The 21,768-nt window shown below is 48.9% G+C and overlaps 1 protein-coding gene across 9 annotated transcripts in view; it reads left to right on the plus strand.

Annotated features, from left to right (window-relative positions):
- The window catches only part of SLC25A48 (solute carrier family 25 member 48), a 198,019-nt gene that overhangs the window by 165,620 nt on the left and 10,631 nt on the right, over positions 1–21,768 (plus strand). For all 9 annotated transcript variants that reach the window (XR_009353917.1, XR_009353918.1, XR_009353914.1 and 6 more), the window contains 3 exons: positions 1,343–1,414; positions 3,489–3,747; positions 20,808–21,065. Coding sequence is in view for 5 of the 9 variants with exons in the window: in XM_059174629.1 (XP_059030612.1) it covers positions 1,343–1,414; positions 3,489–3,747; positions 20,808–21,065 (589 nt within the window). In the remaining 4 variants the exon portion in view is untranslated. The remainder of the gene's footprint in view (positions 1–1,342; positions 1,415–3,488; positions 3,748–20,807; positions 21,066–21,768) is intronic.

Raw genomic sequence — 21,768 nt, forward strand, 5'->3', positions numbered from 1 at the left:
TTATTATTTTTTTTTAATAATGTAAATTGAAAATAATGAAGGTAACCCTTGTCTATCGTAAGAAAGTCAGACATGAAACACCATTCAGGGCAGAAAAAACATTTCCTGTGATTTTCACCTCAGAGACCATCACCTTTATGATATGTGTTCTGCCAGAGTCTTTGCTCCTTGTCTACACACTGAGTTCAGGCTATTAGTGTGATGTGTTAGGCTGCACTCTGGGTCTTAGTCCTCAGGGATCCCTGGGTTCTGGTGGGCGGGTGAGGTCACTGCTCCTGTGGTTCTTGGAGTTCCTTCTTACCAGGCTCAGAGGGGGTGCCCTGACAATTCTAAGAGCCTCCTCAGACTCCCCATGCCTATCTACTGATGCCCCTGGTCACAAGAGCCAACCTCCAATAGAGGACACCATGTCTTCCCTTCTAGTCCCTCATTTAGCCGGTTCAAAGGGGTTACGTGCCAGGGCCATGCTCAGCATGGGGACAAGAGGGAAATGTGAGACAGCCCTGCCATAGAGGGGGAGCCCAAATAAACCCAAAGTAAACAGAGATATGACAAGCTCAGACACAAAGGATAAGCAGGAGCTGAAGGAAGAGCCTTCTGGGGGAAGGAAGAGCTGGTGGAGAGTTCAGGCAGGGTGGGGGAGGGGAAAGTAAGACCAGGGACTGGGGGATGTACCACGTGGTGGGCTCAGAGGACAGGGGCATGGAGGAAAGGACATGCAGGGGTGAGAGGCAGGCCTGGTGCCAACCCAGGCCTCTTTGACACTGGTAGAGAGTGGGAGGTTTACTCTGAGTCTGGTGGGAAGCCACCAGTGAGCTGTAAATAGCTATCTGCTCTTGTCAGAAGTGATCAGTGTGACTATTATGTAGACGCAGGCCAAGGACTGAGAGGGAGCAGGAGCCAGTGGGGAAACCCACAGGCAACCAGCGTACCATCCCGGTGAGAGATGAAAGGGGTTCTGGAGCTACGAAGGGCGGGTCACTCGGGGAATACTTAGGATGGCAGAATGATGGGCAGCGGATGGGGCAGAGCCCTGGAAAGTGCTTGCACTCAAGAGGTGGGGATCATGTCCCCCAACAAACATTACTTTTGAACAAAAAAGAGACTTTTGTTCTTCTCTCAGCCCAAGAGTGCTTCTGCCATGCTCAGCAAGGCCTGAAGGGGACACTGAAGGAGGCAGTGTCGGCAGAGGACAGAGCACCAGCCTGGCAGGGACAGAAATCCTGCCCTCCTTCCTGGCTGGGCCAGGAAGAGCCTCAGTATCACAAGCCCATGCTCTCTGGGGCAGTGGGGATGTGAACCCTCTTGGCCTGGGCCCTCACCTCCTTGCATCTCTCCACAGACTCGCTTGCAGGCCGGCATCAACTATGGGAACACCCTCAGCTGCATCCGCACGGTGTACAAGAGGGAGAGTGTAAGTGCCTCCGGGACCCGGGACCGGGGCTGGAGCTGTCCCCCTCAGGGACTCCTGCACACAGTTCGAAGCCTGCCCAGGACCTGGGCCCTGCGGCCAGAGCCCCAACACCAGCCCGTCAGGCTGGAGGCCCGTTCATTCCTGCTCATCGCTTCTGGCTCTGTGTTGCCTCTTCTCTCCATCTCACGCCACACCTCAAATATTGTATGTCCATTAAACTTAACCCAACCATCTTGTATGCTGTTATGGAGCGGGGGGGGGGGGGGCTGATTTTGTGAAACCTCTCTAGAGAAATTCTGAGGAATTTAGAATCACAGAGTGGAAAATTCCTGCAGAAACAGAGGGACCTGTCAGTTTTCAGAGCCAAAGGTGAGACCGGTAAACTGTTTGCTCACAGGCGTCCCTTCACCTGGGGTGGCGGGAGCCAGGCCCTGGGATTCCAGATGCCCAGAGCTGGCTTGTCCCTCAGGTTGCTAGAAGGCAGGGGACCTAGGATTTTCCTTCCCAAACAGGAAAATGCGAATAATATTTTGTGGAAGATGTATCATGTGCCCTTCTTAAGAATGAGTGTGTGCTTTCCAAAGACTTTCTAAAGCCCTGCTTTGGGGAATTTAAAATACATTTTCTAATTAATGATGAAATGACTTGATGATTTAAAGAAATCATTGATAGCAGCCCTGGGCTTTCCCTTGAGTACCTGGAAATGTGGCCTTCTTGTCGACCACCATCTCCACAGCCTCCATCCTAGCAAGTGCCCTGGGGCTCAGGAGCCTCCTGCCTGTGCCCGGACTTTTTCCTCAGAGGTGTGTTTTGTGCCAGGGCATTGCTCAAACTCTCTTGCTGGGCTGCTTTACAATGGACTGCAAGCTGTTCGGGGTGCTGTGTGATTCCCCAGTTCTCTGAGAAGTGGCCCCTGATTCTGCTATTGGGCACACATTCTCCACAGTGCCTGCCAGCCCCAGCTGCACACCCCCCTGTTTCTGGGCCATTTTGTGGGGACTGCACATGTTCCTTGGAGACACAGCACCTCAAGGCTGAGTGATGTCCCACATTATCTGAGGAAGCTTTTTTTGGAAGAAGAACCTGAGGTGGGGAGGAGGAGTGTGTGCATGTGTGTATGCATGCATGTGTGTGTGAAGGTGTGTGTGCGTATGTATGTGGTGTCCTACCTCTGAGCCAGGTCAGGATTAGCAGGTTTGTGTGCAGCCTGGAGTTGGTACAATAGCTTCCTGGTATTTTTTCATTTTTGGCACGGGGCTGAAAGTAAGTGCTGCCCTGACTCCTTCAAGGGCCTGTGGAATATTCCAGATTTCAGAGGAGTGTCTGTGATGTTCCCTGAGAGTTCAGTATGGAAAGGACCCTCTCCTCTCAAACTCCAGCACCCTCTGCTGTGGTCTCTGCTTATGTGCAAAGGAAGCCTGTTGGTGCTGTCCTTCTGCAGCTCCCTTCCCCTCAGACCCTTACCACACCCTTAGCAGGTTGAATTTTAATCACCTGTCAGTTTATCTGTTGCACCCTCCCTTCTCCTACCCCCAGATGTGGGCTCAGTGATGGCAGCGAGTATTTCGTTCTTATAGTTGGCCCCCAGGGCCTGGCCCATGACAAGTGCCCTATAGAATGCTTTTGGTCGAGTGGCAAATGAGGAAGTTATGAGGGGTGCTCAGCAAGACCACTACCCATGAGAGCTCGATGCAGCCTGATAGCTTTCCAGCCCAAGAACGCTGCCACTCTGGTGGCAAATATGGGTTCCAGGCCCAGGGCACCTGGACTCAGGAAACAGAACTGCCTACAGAAGTGGGTTCCTCCCTTGGGCCAGATTATGCCTTGCGGGCGAATGGAGAGCCACCCCTCACTCACCCACCTGGGCCCTCCCATCACACCAGCAACTTTTTTTTTTTTTTTTTTTTTTTAAATTCTTGTCACCGACATGATGATTTAGTTTTCCCATGGTGTCACCTCCCAGCCTGCGGGCTCCAAGAGGGCAGGGTCTATGCTAAGTGCCACATGGGGAGCCTGGCACCTGGCCTGCAGACAGCCCAAGGCCCTCATGCTCCTGCCCCCTGGTTTCCCACAGGTGTTCGGCTTCTTCAAGGGCATGTCCTTTCCCCTTGCCAGCATCGCTGTCTACAACTCGGTGGTGTTTGGGGTCTTCAGTAACACACAGCGGTTCCTCAGCCAGTACCACGGCCGGGAGTCCGAGGCCAGCCGGTCCCACACACTGTCTGACCTTCTCCTAGCCAGCATGGTGGCTGGTGTGGTCTCTGTTGGGCTGGGGACGCCCGTGGACCTCATCAAGATCCGGCTGCAGATGCAAACGCAGCCATTTCAGGAAGGTAAGAGGAGGGGAGGGGCCTGGAGTCTGGGCACCAGTGGCTCTTCCCTGGTCCGCCAGATCTGGGATGTGGCTGCTTGTCTTTTCTTTGTTGAGCAGAGTACCTGCGTTGTCGTCTAAGAGTCTGCAGTTAGCATTTTGATCAATTGTAGAAAACAGTCATTAATTATTCCATGCCAACCACCTGCTTAGCGTTCTGGGTATGCTCTCTTCATTGGTCTTCCTAACAATTCTTTAAGGTGGGTGCTATGACCATGTCCATTTTACAGAGGAGAAAGTGGAGGCTCCTAGAAGTGACGACCCTTAGACAGGGCCACACAGATAATGAATGACTGGTGGGTGAGGACCAGTGGACCAGTGGCATCATTTGTGGTGTCTAGTGCAGAAGGAAAATGGGGGACCCCTTGTTCAAAAATGATTAAGAATTTTAGAAGAGCACACCAGTCAGAATGGCTAAAATTAACAAGTCAGGAAATGACAGATGCTGGCGAGGATGCAGAGAAAGGGGAACCCTCCTACACTGTTGCTGGGAATGCAAGATGGTGCAACCACTCTGGAAAACAGCATGGAGGTTCCTCAAAATGTTGAAAATAGAACTGCCCTATGACCCAGCAATTGCACTACTGGGTATTTACCCTAAAGATACAAACGTAGTGATCCGAAGGGGCACGTGCACCCGAATGTTTATAGCAGCAATGTCCACAATAGCCAAACTATGGAAAGAACCTAGATGTCCATCAACAGATGAATGGATCAAGAAGATGTGGTATATATACACAATGGAATACTATGCAGCCATCAAAAGAAAGGAAATCTTGCCATTTGCGACAACGTGGATGGAACTAGAGCGTATCATGCTTAGCGAAATAAGTCAGTTGGAGAAAGACAACTATCATATGATCTCCCTGATATTAGGAAGTGGTGATGCAACATGGGGGCTTAAGTGGGTAGGAGAAGAATAAATGAAATAAGATGGGATTGGGAGGGAGACAAACCATAAGTGACTCTTAATCTCACAAAACAAACTGAGGGTTGCTGGGGGGAGGGAGGTTGGGAGAAGGGGGGTGGGGTTATGGACATTGGGGAGGGTATGTGCTTTGGTGAGTGCTGTGAAGTGTGTAAACCTGGCGATTCACAGACCTGTACCCCTGGGGATAAAAATATATTATATGTTTATAAAAAATTAAAAATTTAAAAAAAAAAGGAATTTTAGAAGAGCAACCCAGAGCATTAAATCAGGCCTGGGGCCCTGAGGGACTCATGAGTCTCAAAACCACACCCATCCCCAACACCAGGGAGTTTTCTGGGAGGCCTTACCCCTGCACCACCTGTGGCCGGGGTGAGGGGTCATTCCTCTTCCCCTCTTTGACGTTCTGGTTGGAACTTCATTTCTTGGTGTGTTAAACAGCCCTCCTGAACTACAGGCTGAGTGTGTTACTTCCTTCGTCTTGAGAGAGGAGTGTCTGTGTCTGCTGTGCTTTGCCTAAAGGAGGATGGAAAGAATGGGAAGGTGCTTGCTGTTTGGAGTAGAAGGTGCCAGCTCTTGAGAAAGGATGAGCTGGGGTCTTAGACAGATTTCACTCTCCCCAGGTTTGGTTCTTGGCTCTGATGTCACTCTGTCTCCTCAGGCAAGGCACTGCTCCTGCCTGGGCCACCGTCTCCTGTCCACATAAGGGAAGGGCTGGATTTGTGGTCCTTTCTGACACCTCAGTTATCTGATCTGGGCTGACAGCTCTCGTGGACAAGACCCCTCTTGCTGGCAGCATTCTGAGTGGGCTGCCTTGAGCCCTCTGCCCACAGAGGCCAGGCTCGCTGGGCTCATCTGGGTTCTGCAGCCGAAGCCCAGAGAGTGCACTCGGGAGCATTCCAGCCCAGCAGCTCTCCTGCCCCCAGCCCCAGCGCCTTGATTCAGCCTGCATATCTTGCCCGGCCCAGGAGGTTTCCAGGACAGGACTGCATAGCCCCTATTGCTGCTATCCTCACTGGGGCCCATGGAGAGCCTGGGACCAGCTGCCCTAACATGTCGGGTCATGCCTGAGGGACACTAAGTGGTCACTGTCAGCATGTGGGGTGACACGGGACCCCAGCAGGCTGGCTCATCCTGAGGGTCACAGAATATTGTTTTGGGGGCCACTCAGAGAGATACAGGGCAAGGGGTTTCCACATCCCTCTACTCGACATACTGAGCCATGTCTCGGTATAGTTTAGTTTCACCAAAGGGTGACACCTCATAGAAGTGTTTGAAGCTCACTGATCTGGTCCCATCCAAGAGACAAAAGCAAACATGTTGAGAAATGAAGGGCATCCAGAGCAGATTGAGAATGAGGAGGCCTGACCCCCAAGTTCACATTTGGCTCTGTCCCTCTCTCAGAAAAGCTTGTGTCAGTCTCAGGTGTGGAGGAAATCTCTCTCCCTAAGTCTTCAGACATTTTGGGTCCAGATGTTGGAAGAATTACCAGTGATGGATCTCCTCTGCTCCTGGGAGCAGACCTGCCTCCTTCACAACCTGACACTTTGACCCTGGAAGGGGAGGAAGAAGGGGAGGCATGCATTTATATATTGGCGAGGTGAGGCACAGTGAGCCTGAACACCAAAGTAGATGTTTCTCAAAAAAAAACCTTCCTTATAAACACCTGGGACAGTGGAGGTAAATGAATTGATTGCACCCTCTGTCCTGTCCTTCTTCACCCCTGCCTTCCCTGCAGAGGGTGCTAGATTGGTAACTAACTTGGCAGGCGGAGGCCTGAACTTCAAGGAATCCTGAGGCTAGGCTAGAAGCCTCTGGAGCTCGGAAGAAGGATGGGAGGCTGTCAAAGAATGGGTAGACCCAAGAGGGGTCCCAAAGCTGAGTGTGCAGCAGCAGCCAATGTTAGGGACATGAGCAGTCCCCATCAGCAGCTGCTAAAGCTGCCAAGCCACTCACCATATGCCTGATACTTAATACCCATTACAGTACCATAAGGTCTTCATGGCTGCTAGCCCTGTTCGTTTATCCGATGTGCTATGTATGCACCTGCTGTATGCCAGGCACAGAGCTTGGTGCTAGGGATGCAGTGGTGAAGAAGTGTCTACATCCTATCTGTCCTGTAATGCTCAAAGCATTGAGCAATTGGGCAACTCCAGATGTGGTGGTAGGGGAGGAATCGGGACAGGCTGGGGGTCAGGAAGGGCTTTGGGCAGGTAGAAGGAGGGTGGAGGGATTGTTGCAGATCAGGTCTGTGCACATGCTCACGGCTACATTGAGGCTTACCCCTGCCTGCTCGCCAGGGCCTGAGCAGTTTTGGAGAACAACTGCCTACCTGGGAAGTCCAGATCCTTCTGGGGCCTCGTTTCCTGGATAAGCTCTCTGAGCAGTGAGAACATAGGGTCCAGGGTGCTCTCCCTGCCCTTGCCACCATAGGAGGCATTGAACAGCATCCGAGGAGGGTGAGTTCCTGGCTCTACTCCTGTGTGGGTAGGCCACAGTCCGTGGCTTTAGGTTGTTAGTTCATCATAGTGCTAGAAGGAAACTTGTCCTCTTTCGTCAGTCCCTTGAGGCAGCAACAGAAAATGAACATGTGTTTATTCTGTCCTTTCCAGTGTACCAGGAACTGGCCTTGTGTGAACTCAGGGAAGGCTCTCAACAAGAAGCCAAGGGAGGTTCCTGCAGGCCAGGGTTTCTCAGCCCTGCAGAGTTCTAAGTCATTAGCACCTGGGCCCAGTGGCTTAGCAGGCAGCTAGAGACAAAGACAGTTGACCCAAGCAAGTGCAGGGAGAGTAGAAACCAGGAGTGGAGGGTTCACATGAGCTGTGTTCCTCAAGCCTCTGATCTGGGCGAAGCCAGGTCACAGCAGTGGGGGCAGAATAGCCAGTATTTACTGGTCCCTTACCCTGCGCCAGGTACTACGCTAGGAGCTCTGTAAGTGTTTAATCTTTCTAGCAACCCAATTCCTAGACATTAACAAAGGGGGGCCTGAGGCATCAGCAGCTTCTGTAGCTGGCCTCGGGTCACTCCCCTAGTGGGAAGTGGAGCTGGGATGGAGCCCCAGGCTTTCTGACTCACAGCCCACTGATGCTATTTCTGCTTCTGCCCTGGGATTTTGAGATGATGGCAGCTTTCATAACACCTGGGCCTTTGCACAAACTCATCCCAAATCCGGTTTCAAATGGGAAGGGGGAATTAGGCTGGGAGCGTCTCAAAAATTACATTGTTCAGGTAGTGGGCATAGCTCTTGGATTCCCAGGGGTGGGTCCGAATGCCATGGCTTTGCACAGCCCATCTCTGCCTGACCTGTTGTTCCTCACCTTCCACCCGAGCTGCTTGGGGGTAGGTCTTTGGTGGCTGGGCAGGATCACTACTGGGGCTGGAGGAGGGCAGCAGGTAATCAGTGCTTTTTGCCAGGAATCTTCCCAGGAAGGGAGAAAGGATGTGGTTTTCTTTTACTTATCCCTCAGAGACCCTCTAGGCCAGAGATGGAAAGTTCAAAGACTCACTGGGACCAGGGAAGTAACATAAGTGAGTAACTTCTTCCATTTATCTTGACACCCACAGCCCTGCTAAACCACATCTCCCTTTTACTCTTCAAAATGTGAGCACAAAACACATTTCACTTCCCTATGACTCTGCATTTACAAAAGCAGCAGGTCCCACACGTGTCTGCTCTGGTGCTGGGGAGTAATAGGGAGTGGTGGAGACTGTGGCAAGCCAAGCCCACATCCTATCCGAGGGGGTGGCTTCAGCTCTGTTCTAGGTGATGGATGCCATGTGGCCTGAATTGGAAATTGTCATATAATTTAATTAAGAACAAAAGCAGATGCGAACACCACACCCTGAAGCCTAGCAGAGCACGGAGCTGGTGGTGTGGGGCTAGTGCTACCTGAGAGCCTGTGGTCTCCGCCCTGGGTCAGGCCCACTCTGTGGGGTGACCATGCTGAGATGGGTGTTTCCAGGCAGCCTCAGGCTGGGCTTGTGGGATTGTCCATAGTCTGTGGATTTACCCTAGAATGTCCTAACCACTTCTGAGTGGAGATGATGGGCCATGAGGGAGTGCCCCCATATACTGAAGCTGAGTGCTGGAGGCCTCTGGCATCTGGGACATGTGACAGGTAGAATAGAGGCTGCATTGAGGTAAGAGGTAAGCTACCTGAAGGCTTGCAAATAGAAAGCCACTGAGCTCATCCTGATGAACTATTCGTGCTGACTTGTCATTGAAAACACACACAAGCTAGAACATTCAATGTGGAGGGAGAAGACGTCCATCCACCCGTCCAGTCGCTGTGAATACAGTAATGTGTTCCTTTTCTAAATGCATAGATAAAACATGTTAAGAAATGGTACTCCTCCAGTTTCGTATCCTCTTTTTAACTTAGTTTACAACATTTTCCATGTTATGAAAATGACATTTAAAATGATTAACAATAGACGACTAATATTTAAAATAGACGTGCCGTATTCCATCACTGTGTCCATGAGCACACACATGTTTTGAGAGGGATGGTGCAGCGTGGCAAAAATTCAGTTTCTAGAGTTTGATTACCTGCTTCTAATTCTCCCCCACAACCCAGGAACTCTAGACAATTCCCCTCAAGTCACCAAGTCTCTGATGACTCATCTGCAAAGCAGACATAGTGACGGTAGCTACCTCATAACTGGGATGGAGGATGACGGATTTCACATGACGATCTGAGCATCAGGCCTGACACACTGAACACCTGAAATAGATGTTCACTGTAATACTAAACTTAGGTCACACGTTCCTAGGGATGGACCTTGACATTGTTGCTGGTTCATCCTCTTTCAGACATAATGATATGATCAGGTAATCTGTCCATATGGAGTTGCTTTCATGTAGGGTTATTTCCCTAAATGTGTGGGCTCTTTGCTTCATGAATGAGTCAAAGGGTCTGGTCATTTTTAGATTTTTGGCACATACTGTGAAATTGTTATACAGAAAGGTTTTGTGTGTGTGTGTGTGTGTGTGTGTGTGTGTGTTTTTAACCACATTCCATCGGCAGTGGCTGAAGTTGAGAGGGAAGTTCCATCTGGCCCCAACTAGAGTTGCATACTAAACAGCAGTAACCCCTTGTGAAAACTGCTGCAACTTAACGGAGGTTTGCTCCTGGTGCCCCTGCCGCTTGGCAGCAAGGAGAGGCTGGCCTGAGTTCAGTTGGCCGTGAGCTGCACTGTAAGGCTCTGATGAAGAAACCCTCCCTCTAGAAGTCATCATCACCCTTGATGTGGGCATGAGCCTCTCTGGGTGCCCTGCTGGGCCTGAACTGGAATTCAGGGCTGTGGTCCCAGAGGCCAGCAGTCCCTCCTTTGCCCGGGCCAAGTCACGTCCTGGAGGCCGATGGCCAGTGACACTCAACTTTTCCCTAGTCTGGGAGCTTTCTGGTCTGTGTTTTCATTGACAGCCTAATTAATGTGCAAATCACAAAGGCCTCAACCCCCCCAAGAAGGCAGAGTTTGGGCACTGGAGGAGGACTCAGCTTTAACTCTGTGCCAACCAGCCCAAGACTGCACCCGGCCCCACTGGAGGCAGAGGGCTGAGTGTGGCACCTGTTGGGACTCACTCTCTGGCTCCGTCATTCACAAATATGTCCTGAGCTCTTGCTGGGATCCAAGCAGAGTAGATAGATCAGAGGTATGAGACACACAGCCCCTGTTCAGGGAGTGCACAGTCTGGTGGGGGAAATCAGATGTGTAGCAGAATAGAACAGTCTGTGGAAGGCTCTGGAACCTTGGAGTCTGGCTCTGCAGGTCAGGAGGACTCCAGAAAGGAAGGGGCCTTTGATGGGGTGTTGGAATACTGGTGAGGCTTTGGAGACGGACACATGGGAATGGAGAGCACTGTAGCACAGAGTTGGAGTTCTAACTACAATGCAGGGAGGGCGAAGGTGCAGGGGGGAGTTGTGAAGAGCTTGGTTTACTTAGCTGAGCGTGGACTTAGGCGCCGTTCAGCAGGCAGTGTGGCCTCTTGGGCAGCAGAATGACCTGAGCAGAGCTGTGTGGGAGGAAGCTGGATCTGGCCTTCAGGAGAGGTGGAAAGGGTGGGGAAAGTAGTAGTGGTGGGTTGATTTGGGTGTGCTGCCACAGACCAGGTAAGAAACAGGAGCAGGGGGCCCAGGGCCTTGGTCTCTGGGAATGGAGGGGAGTGGCCAGTTGGAGGTATTTGTGGTAGAGAATCAGTGGGCCAAGCAGGAGAGGGGAGTGTCTGCACTGACCCAGGACTGCACAGTTGGGTGACTGTGAGGGAGGACGCCCCCCCGCCCCCCCCCGCCACCGGGAATGAAATGGCGAAGTGTGTGAGGCAGCAGTTGGTGTGGGGTGTGTCACCCATACACATTACTGTCACTGCTGCTGTTCTGGAGCTTGGCAGGAGGGCTGGCTTGAGTGAGAACATGCTGAGTCTGGCTCGGTTCATGTGGGAGGTGCCACAGCTGGAATGTCGGGGCTGGAGGAGGAGTCAGGGGTGTGACTGAGAAGTGACCACTGAGGCCATGAATTAGGTGCAGATGTCAAGGTGAGCTACAGATAGGAAGAGGTGGAGATGAAGGGAAAGACCCAGGAAAGAGCTCAGGGAGGAGTTCCAGTGGCATCAATGGCCGTGGTCAGCAGCAGCCAAGCCCATACCATGCACGCTGTGCTAACACACCCCTACCTTTAAATTGTCACAGCAACTGTGTAAAAGAGGTGCCGTCATTCTCTTTATCTTACAAATGGGGAAACTGAGGCTCGGGTTGGGTGACGTGTTAGGTGATGTGTTCCCTCAGGTGTGACACGCTGCAACAGAGCATGGCCCTGGCCCATCCACCTCCAGTGCCCCAGAAGCCAGAGTCCTGGAAAACTCCTGTCACTGAAGTAGGCAAAAGGGAATCAAGAGGGGAGAATGGCTGAGGTGGGAGGTGACACTAGGGACAGAGATCAAGGGCTGGGGAAGGAACAACCTTTTGTTTCTGGGTTGGGAGAGGAGAATAAAACACAATTCAGAAAGGATTTTTTTTTTTTTAAAGATTTTACTTATTCATTTGACAGACAGATATCACAAGTAGGCAGAGAGGCAGACAGAAAGAGAGAGAGAGAGGAAAGCAGGTTCTCGGCTGAGCAGAGAGCCCGATGCGGGGCTCGATCCCAGGACCCTGAGATCATGACCTGAGCTGAAGGCAGAGGCTCAACCCACTGAGCCACCCAAGCGCCCCCAGAAAGGATTTTGAGGGCAAGAGAAAGGAGGTTGAGGGAGACCTCATTGCAAGGCCAGCGTCTACCATGTTCAAGAGCTCGAACAGAATGAAGGGGACAGAATGCGGCCAGGATTTGAAGAGAAGAGGATCCTAATTTCTGAGCTTGTGAGCCAAGATAAATAGGGCTGGAATGGTAACATCAGAGAGGGCCTCATGAGGGGTGGAAGAGATCATCAACCACACACCAGAACACAAAGCCCACCTGAGCCCAATGATAACAAAAGTGGGATGAAACCATTTCTCTGATTTTTCTGAGTCTTCGGCAATGTCTGGCTGGGAAGGTCACCAACTGGGCCTCAGAGGCCCTGACCATGTACTTCAGTTTGTCTCTTTGGCAACATAGTTTTATTGCTACCGTAAGTAAAGATGTATGGCTGCCAAGAAAAACACTCTTCTCCAGGCAGGATGGCCTTGGGGAGGAGCAGCCTTCTGATAGAGCAGATTTTTCAAGACTTTCCCATTGCAGATCAAGAATAACTAATGCTAAACTCCCTGAATGTTGCTCCATTTAACTCCCAAAGAAGAAAATCTACGTGGGAGAGCAGGAAGAATCCCTGGAGTACGACAAGGGACTGGAGACAAGCCAGGACTACAGCCTGAGCTTTCTTGTCAAGTAGGCTGTGGGCTGCCAATAGGAAGTGAGGGCTGGAGCCATAGCAGCCCAAAAGGAAAGGGAAGAAATTTGTGAAGAGGCCAGGCATTTAGCCGTGTAGTTCAAGAGGAGTCCTTGAATTCTGGGTGGTTTGGCTGAACCTTTTCCAAACTGTGGTCCCACACAGCTAGCAGAGATGAAATGATGGTGCCTACCACGTAACTCACCATTGTGAGGTTACATACGGGGATGACACATCCATTTGGTCTTTATATCAACAGAGGAGGGCAAGTATGGTCCTGAGTTGGGGACTCAATGCTAGTATTGAGTCGTTGGTCCTGTGTGGGCATCTACAACCTCCCCCAGTAGGTTTGGCTGCAGGCCACCGCTGCCTGAGTTTGGCAGATCCAGCACTCCCAGAATCTGGAGTCATATCAGGAGAGGGGTAATAAAATAGGAATGACTATTTGCCTCAAGTAAAGTACCTTTGCCAATTGTCACTCAATTTTCACAAAAGCGAAAGAGGTGGCAGCCTATTTATTCTTCCCCTTTTCTAAGCGGCGGAGGAAACTGCGGGCCAATGTGGTGGGTTCCCTTGCACTGGATTGTATGGTAAGCAGCCACTGAGCAGCAAAGTGAATCCCAGCTGCTTCTAATCCCAGGTTTTCCCTGAATGCCTTTTAAATCCATTAAATGGTGTCCAACCCACAGAATAGCTGCTGTACCTTCAGTGTCTGTGGATTAAGAAGCCACATACGATCAGTTACTATTGGATAATTAGTATATTTAAGTAAATTTTTGTTGTGTTCCCTGCAATAGCATGTACAGGTAGGAAAAAAACGGTTACACATGTGTGTGAGATACTTTAGGAGTCCTGTGAATCTATAATGCTTACCAGTTTGTGGGTCCCTGAAATAAGTGCATGCTCCCAACAGTGATTTGGGAGTTCCCTGGCCTAGAAATATTTGAGCACAATAACCTGTGTAACCTGTACATGGTAACCCTGTACGTCACTGACTGGGGAGCAGTGGGACCTCATCTGGGATGGCTTAGTTATTAAGGATTTTCTGTAGAAAGTGACCTGTTGAGAAATAATGTTGTGTTTTCATCCCATGCCTGACTATGTGTACATAGGAGAAGTCTCGTGGGCCTTTCCCTTCCAGAAAGTGGCCGGACCTTGTGTTTCTGAGGGCTGGCTACCCCTTACTGCAGTGGATCAGTGACCAACCATTGTATTTCAGGTGCCTTTCCTGTTTCCAGTTATGGCCCATTGAAGACATTGAACAATATCTGAGAAAGGAAAGAGATGAAAGTTTTTCATGTTTGTGCCTGGGAAGGGCCCAGCAGTATGCATGGCTAAACCCCTGGCTTCTGAGAGGCAAATCTGTGGGGACCCAGCCTGCATCTAGGCTGGTTCAGGCCCTCCGAAGTGGGAGAACTCCCAAGAGGTGACTGCATGGGTACCTGTTAGGACAGGCCAAACCTGAAAACTACCTCCTGCAGAGGCACCTGCCAGGAGGGCCCAGTCAGAGGCCAGTAAGCAAGTCACCTTACACTGGTGGGCAGAGCAGTGAAGTTAAACAGCCACACTGTATAGTCTACGGAATGATGGTCCCCAGCTTCTGTGTCTCCTGTCTCCCAGCCCCACCGACCAGGTAGGCCAGCTGGTTGAGGTGAGGGAGCTTGGAGGAGAGGTTTTGTTTTTGTTTTAAAGATTTTATTTATTTATTTGACAGAGATCACAAGTAGGCAGAGAGGCAGGCAGAGAGAAAGAGGGGGAAGCAGGCTCCCCACTGAGCAGAGAGCCTGATGTGGGGCTCCATCTCAGGACCCCGAGATCATGAACTGAGCCGAAGGCAGAGGCTTAACCCACTGAGCCACCCAGGCGCCCCAGAGGTTTTTGTTTTGTTTTGTTTTGTTTTTAGAACTGTAGAGGCTGTCCTCTGCTCCTTGAAGAAGATTAGGAGCTAGGTAGGGGCCAATTTCATTGACTTTGAGCATCCTGTTTTTTTTTTTTTTTTTTTTTTTTTTTTAAGATTTATTTATTCATGAGAGAGAGAGAGAGAGGCAGAAACGGAGGGAGAAGCAGGCTCCTGGCTAAACAGGGAGCCCGATGTGGGGCTTGATCCCAGGACCTCAGGATCATGACCTGAGTAAAAGGCAGATGCTTAACCATCTGAGCCACCCAGGTGCCTCACATCCTGCCTGTCTTGATATAGGGAGCTTGAATTGGTCCTAAGTGAATTTGGGAAAACAAAGAAAATCACAAGCATCCTGAGTGTTTCAGAGTTTTAATCCATATGTATCATCATAAAAGGTAACAGGGTCTTCATTTAGAGTACAGAAAAAAAAATGGTGTCAATAGCAAAGCCTCCTGATAAAAAATGATCAAAGTTTGATTTGTAATTTAATCTGCATTTTGGAACAAAAAATTCTCATTAGAGAAACTAAATACATTTGTCCCAGAAAAAATATGCCCTATGTGAATCCCTTTACACGCACGTGTACACCCCCTAAGCTAAGCCCTGAAGGATCAAAAACAACTGGCTGAGAACAGGTGGTTCAGTGTGAGCAAAGTACTCACTCACCAAGCACCTCACCCCCTTCCTTGGGTTCTTTGCACAAACAACCTGCAGATTTACGCATTTCTGTTGCACCTATTTCCAAAAGCTGCTTGCAGGCAACCTCCCAAGTCCATTTTTAAAGGTCACCCAAGTTTGTTTTAAACAGCTAGAGTTACCAAGAACTCTGATTCAGCTCTTTTCTAAGTGGAACTGTCAAGCCCTGCCTGTCTCCCAAACCCCGCCTCCCCCAGTCACGTTTTCTAAGCCGTACCTCCCCCGGGAGCCACGCCTCTCAAGCCACACCTCCCCAGGTCCTGTCTCAAGCTCTCCTCCCCGGGCCACACCTCCTAAGCTGTGCCTCCCCGGGCCACGCCTCTCGGACCACGCCCCCTCCCTAGGGGTGCCTCCCCCTGATGGGCCCAGCCTCTGAGCATCTCTTGGTTGGTGCAACTGATTAAGAGTTGCTTCTGTTTTCTGCTTTGTGGTCCCATATGAACAGTCCATGCCACTATTGCTAATGCGATGGGCCAGCAACAACCATCGACTAGCTGGAAGATTTGTTTCTCATTGAGTGACACATCATTGATGTCACAGAGTTCCTATACCTTCAAAAACAATCAGGAGAGGGTAGGTAGGCTTGGAATCTTCACTGTGTCTTAGTGGGCTGTGATCAAACAGGTTGCTTCAAGTTAAAGCTGTCATTTTCTCAGGAGGGTGTGGTAACCCAGGTACATGCAGTTGTCAGAACTCATCAAATGTACACCTACAAGCTACACCTTTTATTGAATGTGAATTATATCCAAATTGAAAAAGGAAACTAATAAAACTAGGACAGGAGGCCAGAGAAGACCAGGGGCTCCTGAGAGTCATTAGTCTTCATGGGAGGAGAGGAGGAGAGAACGGGGAGGAAGTTCAGCCAAGAATGCATCATCTCAATGTGATAACAAGGAAACATGAAGCAAACCACAAATGAAGAAGGTTTTATTCATAAGAAGGGAGGCAGCACACTAATAAAAAATGCTGGTGTCGTTAAAAAGAAAGAAAAGCTGTAGAAATGATCCAGATTAAAGGAACTAGGGGCTGGCTGGCTCAGTCGGCAGAAGAGTGTGACCCTTGATCTTGGGGTCATGAGTGTCAGCCCCACGCTGGGTGTGGTGCTTACTAAAAACAAAAATAAATAAAGGAACCTGAAGAATCATGACGACTAAGTGCAGTAACTCGCTGGACTAGATCCTGCACTAGTGAAGGGAGGAATGCCATACAGGTCAGTACAAGATCGATTGGTAACTTGAGTATAGTTAGTAACATTAGGTAAAGGTACTGTCAACATATATTATGAGACTGATAACTACTCTGGCATTTAAGGCAGTATCTCTATTGTTAGGCAACAATTACTGAAGGATTTAAGGGCAAAGAACCATTCAGTATCTAACCCTGAAATGGTTCAGAAAATAATGTTATGTACATATGTGTGAAAAAGATATGCATGTGTACACCGAGAATTTCCTTATTGCTTACCTTGCAGAAAAGGATTTTAAAAAAAAAGTGCAAGTTTGGGTCTTGTTGACAAAGCCAGTTCAAAGTTTATCAGATGTTTTTCCAACATTGGCACCTCCAAACAAGGAAGATTTTTATGAGGATCTTTCTTATCAGTAACTCCTGAAAGCCAAGTCATACCCATACCTCATTCATGAAACCCTTGATTCCGGGTCAGGTCACTGATCTTGAAGATGAACACAGCCCAGGCAAAGTTTATGCACTGGGACAGGGACATCTGTTCAGTGAGATAGGAGTGGGGAGGGAGAGAGAGAGCACTCAACCCATAAAACAAATGAGGTAAAATGTTAACATTAGGTGAATCCAGGGAAAGGATGTATAAGGGTGTTCTCTGTATAAATTATTCTTTTTTGACCTTTATTGCAAGCTGGGAATTATTTCCAAATAAGTGTGTGTGTGTGTGTGTGTGTGTGTGTGTGTGTGCGTGCGTGCGTGCCTTTAACGCTGGGGATGAGGGAGCTAGAAGGAGTTCCAGTGGCCTTGTGTTCAGAAGGCGCTGGCTGCCAGTTAGAGTCATGTTAGTATTCCAGAGGATGGCAATCCCCATGACAATTATATTGCTTTAATAGCCATAAATGGGGAATTCTTAAGCAGTAAAAACTAGATTGCTTATATAACAAATGTGGGAGAATCTCAGGGAAGTTCCTTATTGCTTATCCTGGGAAGAAAAGGGAAAAAAGTACAGGTGTTTTGTTGATAAGGCATGTTGGAGGTTGGGCAGGTATTTTTTTCAACATTTGTACCTCTACATAAGCAGAATATTATCAGGACACTCTCCTTCAATCAGTAACTTCTGAGAACCACATCCTCCCGGTAGTTGATTCATGAAAACCTTGACTCTTGGGTCAGGTCAGTGCTACTTGGACGTAGGCATGACCCAGGGAAGGTTGAGATGTTGGGACAATTATATCTATTCTGTCTCATCCCAGAATTTCCCAGGGTGATGCTGGCAGCATCATAGTGGATTTGGGAAAGGAAGGGGTGGGCAATGATATCTCAGTGGGCTTTCAAAGACCACAGTGTCTGATCTTGCTCTGAGCTCAGAGGCCCTTTGCCCTCAGGGGTGACCACCACACTTGCTCCCTTCCTGGGGGATCTGCTGTGGAAGTGAACAGGACTCAGCCTCCTGGCCATGCTGTAGTTGGCTGAATGCACAAGTCTCTAATTAGTCTCTTCCTCTTGCACAAAAAGAAAATACAGGATTCATTTGTCCAAGCACACTTCCCAGGCAAATAGGAATCTCCCCCTCTACCTTACCTCCTTCTGGGATGAGCAGAAAGAAAGGTTGTACTTGACTCTCAGATCTTCAGTTTGGACTATAGAATCATGAACCTGAATCTTTGCTCCTAACCTTTCATCTGATAAGGATGGGACCGTATGGGGAACTTGGAAATTCAGCTGTTCGGTAATGAAAGTTATTGCCTCTTTGTCAGCATGTGCAAAACCAAAGTGAGATGCCACATATAGGGAACTAAACCCAGGTGGTAACGTAGGTGTGTGTCACAGGGAAGCTTCGTTCTGTTTCTTTCCTGGCTGTACCATGTTGGTTCCTCAAGAATGGAGTGTTGAAAATAAGAGTGCACTGCATCAGCCCTGGGACTGGGGAGCCTTTCTGGTCAGGAGTCAAAGCTGAGATAAAGCGTCCGCAGCTGGGGAGATGAGCATCAGAGAAGGAGACGGGAGCCTGGTGGAAGGATTAAAAGGAAGAGACAGAGTCACTGCTTGCTAGCCAAGGCTGGAGGGACAGCATGTCCAGCCCTCCAGCCCATGTATCCTCCAAATTCATGCCCGTCGTCTCAGTCTCAGTAATGATTTGTGGGTAAATTATTCTCCCCCTACAGAGTTCCTAGTACCATGCTCAGCTCTTTATAATATTGCCCTACGCATACTGACCTGTTCTCTTCTTTGTCCTTTAGAAATGTTTGTTGCTTTATTAAGAAATGATTGACATATAACATTGTGTACATTTAAGGTATACAACTTGATTATTTAATATGCATGTGTATTGTGAAGTGGTTACCGAGGTAAGGTTAGTTAACACATTAGTCATATCCTATAGTTACCCTGTGTGTGTGTGTGTGTGGAGAGAACTTTTGAGATCTACTTTTTTAGCAACTTTTTATGCAATAAGTAGTTGGCCCATTATCTTTTTTTTCTTTTTAAGATTTTATTTACCTATTTGACAGAGACAGAGATCATAAGTAGGCAGAGAGGCAGGCAGAGAGAGAGGGGAGAGCAGGCTCCCCGTGGATCAGAAAGCCCAACATGGGGCTTGATCCCAGGACCCAGAGATCATGACCTGAGATGAAGGCAGAGGCTTCACCCACTGAACCACCCAGGTGCCCCTGGCCTATTATCTTTTTTTAAAGTTAAGGAACCAAAGGCTGAAAAGTGTGGCCTACCAAGGTTGAGAAGTTTTTAAGTAGTGGGTTTTGGATTTGGAACCAGAACAGTCTGGGTCCAAATCTCATATGCTTTTTTTTTCCTTTTTTTTTTTTTTTTTTTTGTTAACATATAATGTACTATTTGCCCCAGGGACACAGGTCTGTGAATCATCAGTCTTACATATTCCACAAGACTCACCATAGCACATACCCTCCCCAATGTCCATCCCTCCACCACCCCATCCCTACCCCACCCCCCGCCCCCGCAACCCTCAGTCTGTTCCGTGATATTAAGAGTCTCTTATGGTTTGTCTCCCTCCCGATCCTACCTTGTTTCATTTTTTTCCTTCCCTACCCCCCAAGACCCTCTGCCCTGCCTCTCAAATTCCTCATATCAGAGAGATCATATGATAATTGTCTTTCTCTGATTGATTTATTTCATTCAGCATAATACCCTCTAGTTCCATCCATGTTGTCGCAAATGTTTCATTTCTTTTGATGGCTGCGTAGTATTCCATTGTATATATATATACCACATCTTCTTTATCCTTTCATCTGTTGATGGACATCTAGGTTCTTTCCGTAGTTTGGCTATTGTGAACATTACCGCTATAAACATTTGGGTGCACGTGCCCCTTCAGATCACTACCTTTGTATCTTTAGTGTAAATACCCAGTAGTGCAATTGCTGCGTCGTAGGGTAGCTCTATTTTCAACTTTTTGAGGAACCTCCATGTTGTTTTCCAGAGTGGAGGCACCAGCTTGCATTCCCACCAACAGTGTAGGAGGGTTCCCCTTTCTCTGCATCCTCGCCAGCATCTGCATTTCCTGACTTGTTAATTTTAGCCATTCTGACGGATGTGAGGTGGTATCTCATTGTGATTTTGATTTGTATTTCCCTGATGCCTAGTGATGTTGAGCACTTTTTCATGTGTTTGTTGGTCCTTTGGATGTTTTCTTTGCAAAAGTATCTGTTCATGTCTTCTGTCCATTTTTTGATTGGATTATTTGTTCTTTGGGTGTTGAGTTTGATACGTTCTTTATGGATTTTGGATACTAGCCCTTATACAACTGACAGAATCGGAGAAAATATTCGTATGTTTTTTTTAACCACACTGTGCACAAGTACACACATCCACATACTCATACAGAGTACATTGATTTTGCAACCTCTGCTTCAGGGAAAAGTTTGGTACAGCTTGGTCATCTTTGATCTTGGACATTCTGCAGTCACTGCTGCTTACAAAAACATAATGGTGGTTGACCAAAAGCCCTTCAGACACCTGGTGCTTTCTCACCCAGCAGGCAATAGTCTCCAGTCTGGCTGTACAGCTGGCTGCACATGTTGGTCTTCCTGCTGGGGCTTGAGAATCTCGGTTTGAATTGCTAGGGTCAGAAGTTTTGATAAAAACCAACAGGCCGGGGCGCCTGGGTGGCTCAGTGGTTTGGGCTGCTGCCTTCGGCTCGGGTCATGATCTCAGGGTCCTGGGATCGAGCCCCGCATTGGGCTCTCTGCTCCGCAGGAAGCCTGCTTCCCTCTCTCTCTCTCTCTCTCTGCCTGCCTCTCTGCCTACTTGTGATCTCTGTCTGTCAAATAAATAAATAAAATCTTTAAAAAAAAAAAAAAAAACCAACAGGCCATGGGAGTGGAAATTGTCAATGGGCCAGGCTGGCTCCAGTGCTGGAGATGGGCCAGTCTCTTGCCCCCTGGGTCACTTTTCATCTTCTTCTCCCTGTCTTTGCAGCCAACCTTGGTTTGAAACCCAGGGCAGTGGCTCTTGGGGTGCAGCCCATTTACCAGGGGCCTGTGCATTGCATCGCAACCATCATGCGGACTGAGGGCCTGGCAGGGATGTACCGGGGCGTTGGTGCCATGCTCCTGAGGGATGTCCCAGGCTACTGCCTCTACTTCATCCCCTATGTGTTCCTGAATGAGTGGATCACACCTGAGACCTGCACAGGTCCCAGCCCCTGTGCCGTGTGGCTGGCCGGTGGCATGGCAGGTAAGGACAGCCGTACTGACCCCTGTCCCTGGGCTGACCCTTGTCCTGGGATGACTGGGAGGCCTATCATGCCCTTCTCAGCCCAGAAAAGGGCACAATTCATCTAGCCACTCATCCAACAATTCTTTATTCAGCACCTACTATGTGCCAGACCGAGTCAGTCAGAGGAAAGCCTGGGAATGGGGAATGGTCTCCCTCTATTTTGCCTCTCCTTTCCTCTAGATCTGTGGGAATGGCAAGTTCCTATTCAGGATTGTGGAACTTCCAGTCAGAAGATGTACTCTGACCCTTTCTTCTGTGTTAGGTATTACTGAGCTTTGAAGAGGAAATCTGTTATTGGGGTTCACTGTTTTTGAATGTTGACATAGCAAACCCTTTCTAAAGTGAGAATTTCATTAACTCTTTAAGGGAAGAATCAGTCTTCCCATTTTTCAGATGAGAAAACTGAGGTTCAGAGAGATTAAGTGACCAAGGGCACACAGCTAATTAAGACAGCATAGCAGGGACTCTGCAGTCAGCAAGATCCCAGTTCAAATCCTCTCTTCCTCATTTGGTGACCATGGGCTGGTTACTCACCCTCCCTATTCAGAAACCACACAGTATCCCCACTTCGTTTTGGGTAAAAATCAGTGTTCTTACAGTGGTTTTCAGTCCCTTTATGATCCAGTTGCCTGTTACCCTTCTGCAGTTTTTTTCTGCTCCT

This window comes from Mustela lutreola, chromosome 5 (assembly GCF_030435805.1).
Source record: "Mustela lutreola isolate mMusLut2 chromosome 5, mMusLut2.pri, whole genome shotgun sequence".
Classification (NCBI taxonomy): domain Eukaryota; kingdom Metazoa; phylum Chordata; class Mammalia; order Carnivora; family Mustelidae; genus Mustela; species Mustela lutreola.